The 16,354-nt window shown below is 41.8% G+C and overlaps 1 protein-coding gene across 9 annotated transcripts in view; it reads left to right on the top strand.

Moving 5' to 3' along the window:
• Window positions 1–1,641: 1,641 nt before the first annotated feature.
• The window catches only part of SNX16 (sorting nexin 16), a 30,545-nt gene continuing 15,832 nt past the window's right edge, over window positions 1,642–16,354 (top strand). Inside the window, exons 1-5 of one of the 9 annotated variants that reach the window (XM_078851498.1) lie at window positions 1,642–1,755; window positions 2,259–2,489; window positions 8,492–8,949; window positions 11,971–12,057; window positions 15,931–16,079. In XM_078851498.1, coding sequence (XP_078707624.1) covers window positions 8,575–8,949; window positions 11,971–12,057; window positions 15,931–16,079 — 611 coding nt within the window. In that variant the 5' untranslated portion in view covers window positions 1,642–1,755; window positions 2,259–2,489; window positions 8,492–8,574. The other 8 variants (XM_078851497.1, XM_073330709.2, XM_073330710.2 and 5 more) reach the window with 8 other exon arrangements.

Here is a 16,354-nt window from a genome sequence, read left to right on the forward strand (position 1 = left end):
CAGGTGGGGGAACAGTGCGCAGAGCCACCTTGCAGCACCTCTGCCCAGGAGCCAGACATGCTGGTTGCTTCTGGGAGCCAGCTGGGGTAAGTGCTGCCCAGAGCCTGCACCCTGAACCCGCTCCTGCACTCCAACCTCCTGCTCCAGGTCAGAACCCCCTCCTGCACCCAAACTCCTTCCCAGAACCTGCACCTCTGCCCCAGCCCAGAGTCCCCTCCCACACTCCGAAGCCCTTGACCACATACCCCATCCTGGAGCCCCCTCCTGGACCCCAAACCCATCATCCCTGTCTCTCCCCCACACCCCACACCCCTAGCCAGAGCCCTCATTCCCTCCGGTGCCCCAACCTCCTGCTGCAGCCCGGTGAAAATGAGCGAGTGAGCAACGGTGGGGGAGAGTGAGCAATAGAGGGAGGGGAAATGGAGTGAGTGGGGTCAAGGCCTCGGAGAAGGGGTGGGGCAGGGGCCTCGGGGAGCGGTGGAGGTGGGAGAGGGGGAGGGGCAGCGCAGGGACTGGGGCAAGGGTGTTCGGTTTTCTGCAATCAGAAAGTTGGCAACCTTAGTTCATCCAGAAAGGGTCCTTGATTTCTTTAGTCCAGAGATGACACATGAGGGTGGCGGTGACGCCCCCGGAATTGCTGCTTGGTTTGTACTGTGCATGCTCAGTTACACTGCTGAAGCTGGCTGCCCTCACTCTTCCCCCCCACACTATCAGCAGGCATGGGTTGCCTCTGCCTTAGCCACTGGTTCTCAACTATTGCAGTTTGGAGACTAGTAAAGGATGCTGTATGGCCTAGTCAACAGAACAATGGACTGGGTCTCTGGAGGGCTGGGTTCTACCACCGGCCTGCTGCATGACCTTGGACAAGTCATTTCACTGCTCTATGGCTCAGTTTATTCATCTGTAAAATGGGACTAATGATACTTACAAAATAGTAAATATTTTCCACAAAAACATTTTTAAAGGATATTTTTAAGCTAATATTTTCATCAAGATTTTTCAGGGAAGGCAGGGAGCAGGGTTTCCCCCAAAAAGGAAACCCCAACATTCGTTTGTTTTTGAAAACTGAAAAATGTCTGATTTTCAAAAACCAAAATTTTAGTTTTCAGTTATTTTCAGTTTCCCCAACCTACAAACCCAAATCCCTTGTCTATATGCAACTACTGCTGTATACTGGGGTAGGGGTTATTTCTCCAGGACTATGCAAGAAAGAAGTGACACACAGAAGAACAGATGGGAGCTTGACTTTTGTTATTTCTTGGCTCCAGTCATTTGACATGGCTGAGGGCTGCAAAAGTTTAAAATCCTTTCCCTGTGGCAAAGTGTCTATTTACTGCACAACCTGCTGCTACTGGCTGTGCTAGTACAAACAGAAGGGAGGGGGAAAGTCAGATTCTGCTTCAAGATAGCACAAGTATCAGCAATATAGTCTGCATAGCAACCAGCAGGACTAGCCAACCCATAAGACTACAACTCCCAGCATACAATGCGACGCATGGGGCGTGCGTGACCTAACACGCAATACCGTGAGTAGAGCCTGCAGGTCCTAGCATGCGCCGCAGTTTTTGCCGCGGTGTCTGCCGGGTGTGGCCGTCTATTTGTGGCCCCAATGCCTGCTGGGACTTGTAGTCTTAATGCTTTTCAAGCTCACGGCCGACAGTCAGCAGGGAGGGGCACTCGGCACTGCCCAGCGGCGTGGGGGGGCGGGCCTAGGCCCGTCCGTCCCAGTGCCCGTTGCAGGGCCGAACCCCACAGGTACTGGCACCGTTACCCCGCCCCTTCCCTCGCGAACCTGGGCCTAGCCCCGCCTCCCTGCGCGCGAGATGGGGGCGGGGCAGCTGGTGCGGCGGCTGAGCGCGGCGGGGAGCAGGTGAGGAGGTGTCGGGGTCCCCGCTCCCCTTGGGGCACTCGGGTGGGGGGCGGAGTCTCTGCGCAGGGAGGGAGCCGAGCCCCGCCGAGAGGCGGGGTATTGGCGGGCGGGGGAGCAGGGGCGGCCCCCCGCGCGCTGAGGCGGGCGGTGCGGGGTACCGTGACCCGCTGCCCCCTGCCGGGCCGGCTAGTCACTGAGACCCTGGTCGCGGGTAGCCCCCGCCGCAGCCGTGGCCGGGCCGTCCCGGGGGCCTCGGCAGCGCGCCCCTTCCCCAGCCGCGCTGGGCTGCTGCGCTGCCCACGCTGCCTGGCCGGTCTCCGCCCCGGCGCTGGCTGCCTGGGCGAATGAAACTCACTGGGGAATAAAATAAATCCTGTTTCATCGTCAGGTGGGTGAATGTATTTTGCGTCTGGGCTGGTATATCGTCCTGCCTTGTAGCGGGCAGGTGTTCACGTTTTTCGATGTCTTAAAAGTGGGAATCGCTTGTGGACCTGTATAGTAGGTAAAGAAGCTGCGGTCTGGTTCAAGGGGCCTGCCACTGGAGCCTGATTCTGCTCCCGCTGAAGTTTTGCCATTGACTTAATGAGCTAGAAAAGACTGTTCGGACAACATACACCAGGTATGAAGGCCTAAATATGAAGAAGAAAGTGCAGATTCTGTAAATGCAAGATAGTGCTTCTTATTCCTAAAAGTTATATGCATTATAAAAAAATACTCAAATTGCCTATATTCGTGGTTTTCAGCCTGTGGTTTGTAGACCCCCAGGAGTCTTTGTTTAGGGGCCCGCAAATGAAAAAAGGTTGAAAAGAACTGGCCTACATGATATAAATTATGTAAGAAGAAAATGTTCAAATTACCAGGTTCCAGATAGTGGAGCACTCAATAGTGTGTGGGGGGTGGGGGGGGGAGTTTTCTATGTGTCCTCTTGTGCTGTATAATTAGATGCATTGATATGCCTATTTATCTGATAGATTTGGAAAATTTAATGTTAAGAAAGCAGTTTGCACTCGAATAGTGTAATAGGATTGGGGCTGTATCACAGTACCAAATGTTCATTTGCTTGATATTTGCCACATTTTTGGAATGTGTTCTAACAGTTTTGAAGTAATACAAACTACTGAGCAGATGTCAGCTGATGTCTGGGTAAAGAGCTAGTGGAGATTCTTATTTAGTTTTAAAAATGTAAATTATTCAGAACCATATGGACATAGCTAGCCTATGTAAGCACACTTTTTTATTGCTGCCACCTTTGTCTTGTTGATTAATAAGCTCCTGTATGTTTGGGGTTTTTTTACAACATTTTGCACAATGGCCTGAGCTTCACTGAGTCTCTGAGCAATATCTCAGTAAACTAATAAATGGCTAAATGGACAGTATCCATGTAAATTTAGCCCCAAATTTATTTTTTGTAAAAACAAAGTTTTATAGAACCTAAGACCAATAGAAATGTTCCTAAATTTTAACAAAAGTCAAGTGTTTGAAACCAGAACACTAGAAGTGTTTGATTAGAAGTGTACACTAGAAGTGTATGATTCTATGATTCTAAGTGAAATTGACTAAAACAATACTGACTTCATTGTCCAAGTAGAGAAGCACTCAAATTAAACAGGGCATAAATACTGACAAGTAAATTGTTGTTGTTGTTGTTGTTTTTTAAAAAACATCATCATAAATTCTAAATAAAATTTTGTTTACAATGTATGATTTTAAGTTTTGTCATTTTTAACTCTTTTTTTGGTGTGGCTTTAGTGAAAAACATACTGATTTTTAAACCGTTAGCAGTATCCAATACATTTAAATACAGACAGATTCTTTCTTTATGGTGTGTTGAGTTTAGATGCTTCACTTCAAGGAGAGAAGAGTTGGGTGTTGCAAACATGGAGGCAGGAGAAATTAACATCTTTGTTTTGTAGCATGCGATGATGCAGAAATTCTGGAATCCGGTTCTTTGATGGTGTGTGTTTAGTAGTTAATCATTTTCAGACAACAATTTCAAGGGTGACTGCTCTTTTCTTTCTGTGTAATCTTTGCTTGCTGTTGGGGTGAACTATCCCAAACAGAGTTTTGGGAGAGGAACAAATCTCTTCCGAAGAACAGGGAAAATCAAGGTCTGTCTGGATAAGATGGAGAAAAGTTGTTTACTTTGTTGTAGCACTAGAAAGAGTGTGCTGAATGTTTTGCTGTATGTATCCATGAAGTAGCTAAGGTATAAATGATTCCACTGCTTTATTGTAATTAAATGTGAGAGTAGTATTAAACTTTAATGCATTAAATGGGTAGCTCATTTAAAATGATCCTTAACCGGTCATCTTCACTGCATCAATGTGAGCCTCTTATCTGACAAAACACTTTTAGGCAAGTAGCAAAACAATTTTTTGTCTGTTTTTTCTTCTTCCTTTTCATGTATTGTGTCAATCCAAGTAAATGCATAGGAGCAATTACTTCAAGTTCAGTTGAGATTTTGGGCTGTCACATTTGCATCATTTTCTTTTTCTGATGATTTGGTTCCATACAAAGATTCTAGGGTTTTTTTGTATTTTTGAGCTCCACCATTAGCAAATAATAGGTCAAAATGTTTGTTTGTTTGTTTGTTTGAGAATTTAAAACTGTATAAAATGATCTCCAAGTATGAAGTAGTGTGTTCTTGCACATTATATATGTCTTTAAAGTCAGGGTGCCTGAAGCAGTTAAGAACAAAAGAACGGCCATACTGGGTCAGAACAAAGGTCCATCTAGCCCAGTATCCTGTCTTCTGACAGTGGCTAATGCCAGGTGCCCCAGAGGGAATGAACAGAACAGGTAATCCTCAAGTGATCCATTCCCTGTCACCCATTCCCAGTTTCTGGCAAACAGAGGCTAGGGACACCATCCCTGCGCATCCTAGCTAATAGCCATTGATGGATCTATTCTCCATGAATGGTATCTAGTTCTTTTTTGAACGCTGTTATAGTCTTGGGCTTCACAACATCCTGTGGCAAAGAGTTCCACAGGTTAACTGTGCATTGTCTGAAGAAATACTTCCTTTTGTTTGTTTTAAACCTGCTGCCTATGGATTTCATTTAGTGACCCCTAGTTCTTGTGTTATGAGAAGTAGTAAATTATACTTCCTTGTTTTTTCTCCACACCAGTCATGATTTTATAGACCTCTATCATATCCCCCCTTAATCGTCTCTTTTTCAAGCTGAAAGTCCCAATCTTATTAATCTCTCCTCATACGTAAGCTGTTCCATACCCCTAGTCATTTGTCGCCCTTTTCTGAACCATTTCCAATTCCAGGATATCTTTTTTGAGATGGGGCGACCACATCTGCACTCAGTATTCAAGATGTGGGCGTACCATGGATTTATATGGAGGCAATATGATATTTTCTGTCTTATTAACTGTCCCTTTCTTAATGATTCCCAATGTTCTATTTGCTTTTTTGACTGCTGCTGCACATTGAGTGGATGTTTTCAGAGAACAACTATCCACATTGATTCCAAGATCTCTCTTGAGTGGTAACAACTAATTTAGATCCCATCATTTTATATGTATAATTGGTATTATGTTTTTTAATGTGCATTATTTGCATTTATCAGCATTGAGTTTCATCTGCCATTTTGTTGCCCAGTCACCCAGTTTTGTGAGATCCCTTTGTAGCTCTTCACAGTTTGCTTTAGACTTAACTATCTTGAGTAGTTTTGTATCATCTGCAAATTTTGCCACCTCACTGTTTATTCCTTTTTCCAGATGATTTATGAATATGTTGAATAGTACTGGTTGCAGTACAGACCCCTGAGGGACACCACTATTTACTTCTCTCCGTTCTGAAAAACTGACCATTTATTCCTACCCTTTGTTTCCTATCTTTTAAGCAGTTATCAATCCATGAGATGACCTTCCCTCTTATCCCATGGCAGCTTAGTTTGCTTAAGATCCTTTGGGTGAGGGATCTTGTCAAAGGCTTTCTGAAAATCTAAGTACTATACTATATCCACTGGATCCCCCTGTCCACATGCTTGTTGACCCCCTCAAATAATTCTAGTAGATTGGTGAGGCATGATTTTTCTTTGCAAAAAACATGTTGACTCTTCCCCAACAAATTATGTTCATCTATATGTCTGACAATTTTGTTCTTTAATATAGTTTCAACAAGTTTGCCTGGTACTGAAATCAGGCTTCTTGGACTATAATTGCCGGGATCACCTGTGCAGACCTTTTTAAAAATGGGCGTCACATTAGCTATCCTCCAGTCATTTGGTACAGAAGCAGATTTAAATGATAGGTTACACACCACAGTTAGTAGTTCTGCAATTTCATATTTGAGTTCCTTCAGAACTCTTGGGTGAATGCCATCTGGTCCTGGTGACTTATTACTGTTTAATTTAACAATTTGTTCCAAAAACTCCTCTAATGACACCTCAGTCTGAGACAGTTTCCCAAATTTGAGCCATTCTTCTTAGGTGACAAATCTAAGGATCTCCCTCACATCCTCAGCTGTGAAGAGTGATGCAAAGAATTCATTTAATTTCTCCATGATGGCCATATCGTTTTTGAGTGCTCCTTTAGCATCTTGATCATCCAGTGGCCTCACTGGTTGTTTGGCAGGCTTCCTGCTTCTGATGTACTTAATTTTTTTGCTATTACTTTGAGTCTTTGGCTAGCTGTTCTTCATATTCTTTTTTGGCCTTCCTAATTATATTTTATACTTCACTTGCCAGAGTTTATGCTCCTTTCTATTTTCCTCAATAGGATTTAACTTCTACTTTTTAAAGAATGCCTTTTTGCCTCTCACTGCTTCTTTTACTTTGTTTAGCCACGGTCACACTTTTTTGGTTCTCTTACTATGTTTTTTGATTTGGGGTATACATTTAAGTTGAACCTCTATTATGGTGTATTTAAAGTTTCCATGTAGCTTGCAGGAATTTCACTTTTGGCAATGTACCTTTTTAATATCTGTTTAACTTCCTCATTTTTGTGTAGTTCCCCTTTCTGAAATTAAGTGCTACTGTGGTTGGGCTTCTGTGGTGTTTCCCCCGCCACAGAGATGTTAAATTTAATTATATTATGGTCACTATTACCAAGCGGTCCAGCTATATTCACCTCTTGGACTAGATCCTGCGCTTCTCGTTGGACTAAATCAAAATTGCCTCTCCTCTTGTGGGTTCCAGGACTAGCTGCTCCAAGAAGCAGTCATTTAAGGTGTCACGAAGCTTTACCTCTGCATCCCGTCCCAAGGTGACATGTACCCAGTCAATATGGGGATAGTTGAAATCCCCCATTATTATTATTGAGCTTTTTAATCTCTAATCTCCACTCGTTCTGCAAATGCTTCTAATACTTAATTGCTTCCAGCTCAAACCATGTAAAATGTGCCCAGATAACATGGTTATGAATGCCCTATAAATGCCTGCAATATTATATGCTCTACACTTAAGCATTTTTTTCATACTCATAATTTCCTTTCCAAGGATACTTGTCATATTTTAGTACATATTATATGTACGCAAATGTATCTTCCATTCCACCCACACCTGTAGGTTACTATGTGTTTCCGTTGATTCATAATATGTAAATCATTATTATTATTATTATTATTATTATTCATAAGGATTTGGTTTGTACTGTGTGCTTCTGAAGCCTTTCAAAAATGTATAATTGGTAACACTTCAGGAGGGAAGCTTCAATTTGTTTATGCTAAATATTAGTAATTACAAAATTTTTAAAAGTTGCAGTTTGTTTTAAGTATCTATATATTTAACCTAAAGTTATAATTTTTCCAGCAGACTAGTGATGCAACACATGGGCGGCGAGGGACGCTTCCCCTTGGGAAGGCTAGTCCCCTGCCCTGCCTTGCCTCTTTCGGCCAAGGCCATGTCCCACTTGCTGCTGTCAGGCCCCACCCACACCCTGCTGAGAGTTGGGTCGGGGCCACGAGTGGATGGGGGACCTGAGAACTCAGCCGGGGTCGAGCTCTTGGCCTGGACCGGCAGAGCTCTCAACCCTAGCTGGAGCCCGGAGCCTCTCCGCTCTTTTGCCTCTTCCGTTTGCCCAAGCCCCCATCCTGTTCCACCTCTTCCTTTGCAGCTCTACCCCCACTTCACCTCTTCCGTCTAAGGCCCTGCTTCTTCCCCCTCCCCCACCCCTGCTGCAGCCCTGAGACAGGAAAAGCTCTGTGCCCCCGCCAGGGCCCCGAGGCCATGGCAGGGAGTGAGAGCGCCTCCAGCCCCAGGACCATGGTGGGGGGAGATTTTTCTGAGCGTCCCAAATCCACCACAGCCCCTCCTTTCCAGCAGTGTGAGGTTCGGGGAGGCTTAGCCTCCACTACGCGTCACCCATGATGCAACAGTATTTAAATCTTTTTGCGGGGGGGGTTATGTAATGGGATGCAAGTCATACCTTAACTATCCATTCAGGTTTTGAGGCTCTGAGAGGTAGAGGCACTTCTCTGACAATGCACCTTTTAAAAATTAAAGATTAACTTTTGAGGGGACACTTAAAATGATAGCACATTCCATGTAATGGTGTTTTAACTGTTATCTTAATGTAATTGTGGACTCCTCCAAATACAGTATTTTAACATTACATTCATTGTAGAAATATGAAGAAAGATAGTCATTTCAAAGTTTTCTTTGTTTCCAGATATTGTATTCTTGAAAAGAAGAGAATGAACCTTAAACTCTTGGACCACAAAGTATAGATTTGCTGAAGTTTTCTAATGAAGAATGGCAACCCCCTATGTTCCTGTTCCTATTCCTATAGGAAATTCCTCTTCCAACTTTACAACACACAGAAACCAAAGAAGTTCTTCCTTTGGGAGCATCTCAACAAGCTCAAATTCTTCAAAAGGACAGCTGGAGGACTCTACCATTGGTAGTTTTAAAAAGATGAGTGTGCCTGAACAGATTGGGTCCATGTCATCTATATGCAGTAGTCCACTTGTTAGGACTAAATTTACAGCTGTGGACACATCTATTGAATACTGTACTCAGCCTATGGAAGATATTGAGCAAAATACAGACTCTGGGAGCTGGGAAGATCGACCTTCTACACCTACTATACTGGGTTATGAGGTGATGGAAGAAAGGGCAAAATTCACTGTAAGTTTGTTTCAGAGAAGTGCAATTCCTCCTGTAAAGATAATAGGATCATGAATTTGATTTCATAATGCTTTTCATTTAAATAATTAAACCTTCAGTTCAAGGATCTCGGAGTGCATTACAAATATTAATTTAGCTTCTAAATACTGCTGTGAGGTGTGAGAGTAGTTTCCCCATTGTACAGATGGGGAAACTGAGGCACGTAGGTTTTCTTTCCCAAAATCACAGACACTCTGCATTAGAACCCAGTTCTTTGCCTTATAGATTCATAGATTCCAAGGTCAGAACAAACCATTGTGATCATCCAGTTTGACCTCCTGTATAACACAGGCCCATTGAACTTAGCAAAAATAATGCTTAGAGCATATCTTTTATAAAAACATCCAATATTGATTTAAAAATTGTCAGGGATGGAGAATTCACCACGAGCCTTGGTAAATTATTCCAATGGTTAATTAAATTACTGTTAAAACTTTACACCTTTTTTTCCAGTTTGAATATGTCTAGCTTCAACTTCTAGCCATTGGATCAGGGGTTCTCAAGCTGGGAGTTGGGACCCCTCAGGGGGTCACAAAGTTCTTACATGGGGGGGTCACGAGCTGTCAGCCTCCATCCCAAACTCCACTTTGCCTCCAGCATTTATAATGGTGTTAAATATATAAAAAGTCTTTTTAATTTATAAGAAGGGAAAGTCTACATAACAGTGAAACCGCCGCACAGCCCAAGCCAGCAAGCATGGGCTAGCCACAGGTTTCTCTTTACTGTGTAGACATATTCTTAAAGACCTATTCATATATGTGTGTATTTGTATTTTCTTTTTCATATCATTCTGTGTATTTTTAAACCATAGTACAACTGTCTACAATTTTACCTTTATGAAGGACCAAATAAGCAAAAAGTAGTCTAACTCTCTGAGGAGGATTCACATAGATTTCCCAGAATTGAGAGTTATCAGCTACTGAGACTATAGCAGAATTTGTATTTGACCAGTAAATGAAGAATCTGCTATGAAAAACTTGAAGTACTGTAAAATTTATTATACAAGTGGAAAAAGGTGGTTAAGAAAAATGTATGAAGAAGCAGAGTATATATAGGATATCTCTGGGGGAAGAATTGTTTACAATTAAATTGCCAGAAATTTCTTGCTTCTTGTCAATTTAATCAAGGAGCTGTATCAGCCTATACGGTGCAAAAAAACCCCAATATTAACTAAACTTTTAATTATTTTTCTTACACTTGGAAGTCAAGGTTGTAATCTTGGAGTACTGGAAGTATCTTCACATTGTTTTTACTAATAAAGTCATGAGTTCTTGATTCACTGCAGATCTTCATGTACTTAAATATTATATATTGTAGATCACTGATACTCAGCTTATTTTCTTTTGGACAATGTTAATATTTTCTGTGTAACAGTACCTCTTTAGCTCCATGGTATTAATGCATTTTTCTATACCTTTATCTCTGCCTCTGTCACTTTTTTCCATGCCTCTTTCCTCTCCCCCATATCCAAAAAGGTTGAGTCTCCCATTCATAATGAAAGGTGGAAAAGTGCCCCTTCCCTGCAGTCCACAGGGGAATAATCTTGAGCAGCCTGAAGGAGGAGTACGCAGTGCATGGGGAGAACATGAAAGTTCATGCATGTGTGGTAAAGGGGCTTCCACCCCTCAGGTCTGCTGGCTTGCCATTGGTTTGGGATGGGCGAACAGGCTAGTCAGCTGGTTCTCCTGAAAGCCCCTTCTCCTATTTAAACTTCCCTGGGCTTTTCAAAAGCCTCTTCCTCCATCGTGGATAAGGCTAAAAGGGACCAGATTCCAAAGGTAGGTGAGACTCAGGATTTCACTGGTGGTCTTTTTGCTATGGGGAAAAATGGGAAACCTGAAATCTTCAGACTAAGGTCCTCCCTTGATAACTGTTACCTCCCATGCAGAAGTAGGTAGAGACGTTCAGAAGTGAGTTGAGTCTCAAGGTTGGGCCTAGCTGGGTCTACCCCAAGTTATTGGTTGTATGTTGTAAGTTGTGAACACCAAACTGGACCCACTTAAATACCTGTTGTATGTGAGATGGGGAAAGGGCACATTAGTGTTAAAGTTTGGCTTGCTGCTTAAAATCCATCCCTTGTGCCTGTTCATTTGCATGCATGTCCTGATCAAGTGGGGTTGTTGTGGTGTAATGACACCACATCTGAGTCAAGTGATCAATGACTACAATTTTGATACTGTCAGCTCGGTCACTCTGAACTAATGTGTACATTATTGGCTGGTTTGTCATGTTCAGTCACTTGGGAGGACAAAAACTACCAGGCTCAATAAAAATGGAAGCCAAAACAGTGATTGTCTTTTTGGGAGGGGGGGAGGGAGCAGAGTTGTCCTGCAGTACCTGAACGTGTGAGTGTGTGCAACCAAATTTTCAAACCGTTATCCAGTGCAGATCTGGATCTTTTAGATGATACAGAGTTCAAAATTAATACTGCCCCAGAGCCTGCTTGGTAGCATCAATGTTATGTTTAAGAGCGAGATTGGTGTCATGGATCAGTAAAAAGTAAAGCTGTAATACAGGCTAATTCCAACAGACCTAATTAGTTATAGCATGTTTTGTTGATGTATCTTTGGTACCAAAGGTTTCAACTTAGGTGGAAAATACTTTGACTTCAGTGGAGCCAGGATTTCCCCCAATCGGAGTTTACCATTGACTTCATTGGAGCCAGGATTTCACCCTTTGTTCTTCGAGAGAAAGGAGTTTTCCTTTTTTGCCCTTCCCTTTCCAAGTCAGTCCTTAGTTTCCCCTTCATGATCAGTGCATGTTAATTTCCATTTAAATGTTAAGAGAACTTTTAAATTTAGGGCTTTTTAATCTGTAGAATATCTTTAGCTAATATGTTTAGTTAAACTTTTTTCATTTATATCATCCTTCCACTTTCTCGAACAGGAGAGTTATTTCAGCCTTCCAATCATAGAACTATAATAGGAAGATGCCCTGCTTGTACCCTTTTTTGAAGCTATGCTATTGATTTTTACATAATAGGTTTACAAAATACTGGTAAAAAGAAGTCCAGAGGAGAGTTGGGTGGTTTTCAGAAGGTACACTGACTTCTCTAGGCTTAATGACAAGGTGAGTAACAAGTTTAAACTGGCAAGTTCTCAAATGATTTTGTGTGATCTTTCTATTGTTTTTGTTTCCTTTATTTCTAACTTTGCTTATCTTACGTTAACCTTTCTTCTGCTTCTGCTTTTGCTTCCTTTGCACATATAAGGGACTTGTTTGTTTATACTAATGACTGGAAAACACTGGGATTTATCACTTTTAGAAAAAAATTCATGATTTTTTTTCAAGTGAAACTTTTAATGCTTCATAATACACTGTGTATGTACCTGAGTGCAGGGTATTTAACTCATAATAATTAAACACTTGGATAGAAGTGGGGTAAGACTATCCAGTTTCTCTTATAAGAATGATAGAGTATTTATCTAACCTCCTCATCTTCATAGTGTCTCCAATGCAGTAGAATTGTATTGATCAACAGTATGATCTGATGCTCCTGATTTATATGAGCACCAAAAGTATTACATATGTTTATGGGAAATGCTAGTCTTCTGTGTTTGTCTTCAGAGATTTGTGAGTTAATAGATTCCATAAGTATTGATTTTTTTAATTACAAGAAGCTGATATAAAGTAAAGGCTAACACAGGAGAGAGCTTGTATATGCCAGCAACTTAACTTTTAACTTTACAGAAATAATATCCTTTTACAGTGAACTTCTGATATTTCTGCTGGACAAGTTTGTTCAGTGTTTATAGAATACAAATGGTGGGATACGTGAAAATTTAGGAGTATGGGAGTCTACAACGAGAAATGATATTTTCTCTTTATTCTCAAGAATAAGTCCTTCACATTTTGCCTTTTACTATTTGACATTTCTGTTTCCTCTTCAGTATGTTCATTGATGTTTCATTTTTATGTTTTTAAACACATTGTAATTTGTCTTTTCATCCTTGTTAAATTTTTGTTCTGTTCTTTTTCTTTTTGTTCCTTTTCTCCTGATCTAACATCAAGAGATTTAGGCACATGGACCCAAAGAAGCATGGGTGCAATAATGGTTATAACCAATGTCTTGGTTATTGTCTTGCAATTTAAGTAACAACTTGCACATTGCGCATATACAGTGTTTCCATGGAGTCCTTGTGCCTGTTGTTAATTATCCTTTAGGCCAGGGGTGGGCAAACTTTGGCCCGAGGACCACATTGGGGTTGCAAAACTGTATGGAGGGCTGGGTAGGGACGGCTGTGCCTCCCCAAACAGCCTGGCCTCCCGCCCCCTCCCACTTCCCGCCCCCTGACTGCCCCCCTCAGAAACCCCCACCCATTCAAACCCCCTGTCCCCTGATTGCCCCAACCCCTATCCACGCCCCCGACAGGCCCCCCGGGACTCCCATGCCTATCCAAACGCCGCTGGCCCTGGCCCCCTTACCATGCTGGCTCAGAGCAGCATGTCTGGCAGCTGCACCTCCTGGCCAGAGCCAGACATGCTGCTGCGCCGCCCTGCAGGAGCGCGCAGCCCCACCGCCCAGAGCACTGCCCGCACGGCGGCGTGGCTGCGGTGAAGAGGGGACAGTGGGGGAGGAGCCAGGGGCTAGCCTCCCCAGCGGGGAGCTCAAAGGCCGGGCAGGACGGTCCCGTGGGCCGCATGTGGCCCGCAGGCTGTAGTTTGCCCACCTCTGCTCTAGGCCACCTGTATAATGACAGGTGTCAAAATATAATAGAATGTTTAAACTAGAAGACCACTGAATGTAAATTAGTTTGTCCTCCTGGACAAATTTCAGAGCCTGATCTCCATCTTCCTCATTCTATGTACCGCTTTCGCACTAGTTAAAGCATGATCATACCCTCTTCCTTCACATTTTCTCTTTCCTTGGCTGTAGTGTTGGTGGTATCAGTTCAATTGCTAGTAGCCTAGTCGTCATCTAACAATTAAATTTTGTTCGTCATGTCAAGACAAAGGCCAAGAATTGATAAACACAGAGATTTAATGCGACACTCTTTCTCTACAGGTCAAAACTGATTTGTTTTGGTGGAGAAAGCTTAATCTTGTTTTGTAGATGGGGGACTGAAGGCATTTTCTGGATGCATTACAAAAAAACATTACTTAGGATATAGGTTGTCAAAGTTGGAAACTAAGACTAAACTTTCACATGATATTGTCAAGGGAGTTTTGTTTGGAGGAGAGTGAGTGAAGGCCATTAATATAAAGCCTTTACTTTGAATTTCCTAGTTTTTTATCAGCATCATAACATAATAAAGACATTTTGTTTGTTTTAAAGGGAAAACTATTTTAGTGGATTTTTTGTCTCATTCCTCTTGCAGAGTACTTTCAAAAATTTTTTTGGCTTAATTCGGAATTTTTCTTTATCATTTTAATAGGTGAATCCTCTCAAAGTTTTAGGCTTAAAGTGCTTTACAGTAAGTTAAATTGGTACTCTAAGGATAGACAAGACTTAAAAGAAGCAGAGAGAGAAAAGTCTGTGCACTAATAATTATAGTTGTTTACTCAACATGTATGTTAATACTAATACTGTGGTCTATCGATAGCTGAGCTAAAAGGCCATACATGAAACAGGGTTCAAAAGACATGATGCAATACACAAATCAGCTTAGGCTGTGGATTGGGATGATGGCAGAACCCAGATATAGTTACAGGTGTATGTAGCCTTCAGTTTTCTAGCAAGATGAAGAGAACATTACACTTAAAACCTCCAACTTAGGTTAGTACTGAGATTCATGAGATCATTTTTAATTTCAGGGAAATTACAACTAAGGTTTCTAGTTGAAATACAGGTGATATTTATCATAGAAGTAGACCATTGGGCAATATTTTTTGCTTTTATCATGGAATAGCTTTTAAATGTTTACTGCCCTGAGTAATTGATATGTATGATTGTAAAAACAGACATATCTATCTGCAGTAGTGCATAGGTGACTCATATTAAGCGAGAGCCCTCCCACACACCAACCACTTGCCCCACCCCCCAGCCTGGAGCCGCCTCCTGCACCCCTGAGCCCACACCTCCTCCTGCATTCCAACCCTCCCCAGCCCAGTGAAAATGAGTGAGTGAGGATGTGGGAGAGCAAGCAATGGAGGAAGGGGAGATGGAGTAAGCAGGGGCGGAGCCTCATTGATGGGGTGGGGCAATGGTGTGCGGTTTTCTGCAATCAGAAAGTTGGCAACCCTAGCAACAAATGACCCCTTATGATATCTCAAATTTATTTTCAGTTCAAGACTATAATGCATGATTGAATAAGTAATAGTTCATTTTCATATTTCATTTGTATATTTTGGTAAAATAGTGTAAAAGTTAGTTATTTCTGACACTTCAAAAACATTTCATTGCTGTGTGAATATGCCACAAAATATTTAGCAGTGGGATTTTTGCTGGATCTGTGTATCTTGAAATGTTAATGCTCTATACCAGAAGTGCTTCATTTATGTGTCAAAACTGATTTTGATTGGCTGGCCCAAAAAAGGATGACTTGCATTCCTCTGGATTTGTAATGGCTTTTATATTTTTATATCTATATATCTATATAGATATAATCTATCTCTATACTTTACAAACTATGTGCAACACCGATGAAATGTTTGTTTCTGTAATACTTAGGATTTGCACAGTGCTTTATAACACATAACAGTATAAAAAATTAAAGCATCAAAACACAAAAGTGAGGTGGGTAACTCCTCCCATTTTTCAGATGGAAAAATGGAGAGGTCAGTTGACTGCCCAGGGCCAAACAATGAATGGCAATGCTGTGATTAGAAATTTATAGTGTAGATTAGTCATTTTATGTATGCCAAATACTCATTGTGCTTGAGTTAATGAGGGTGGAAGGGAATTTGATTCTCAAGGTAAAAGCTGTTTAGTGGCTTATCTGAGTATTTCAGTAGGTACTTTATTTGTAGTCTTCCTTCATTTGTCTTTGGTTTCTATTTCAGTTAAAAGATATGTTTCCAGGCTTTCGATTGGCACTTCCACCAAAGCGCTGGTTCAAGGATAATTATAACCCTGACTTCCTGGAAGATCGACAGTTGGGACTACAAGCATTCCTGCAGAATTTAGTGGCTCACAAAGACATTGCTAACTGGTATGTGACTGTTTTTTTTTTTTTTTTCCCCTCATGTACTGTAACACCTGGAGTTGGCCTCTCTAGGCTCCAACAGACTAGCCCATCTATTTGAGCAATAAGGTACAGAATTTTGTTGGCAGTTTGGCTTGTGCTGTGCAATCAACCATTATATAGATTTTACTGCATCTTTTTAATCTCCATAAAGAGGAAATGGTGATATATTCTATTTTAGATGGTTAATTAAAAATTGCACATTTAAAAAAAATTAAATGCAAGACAAATCACAAGGCATG

Source organism: Lepidochelys kempii, chromosome 2, assembly GCF_965140285.1.
Source record: "Lepidochelys kempii isolate rLepKem1 chromosome 2, rLepKem1.hap1, whole genome shotgun sequence".
In the NCBI taxonomy this organism is placed as follows: domain Eukaryota; kingdom Metazoa; phylum Chordata; order Testudines; family Cheloniidae; genus Lepidochelys; species Lepidochelys kempii.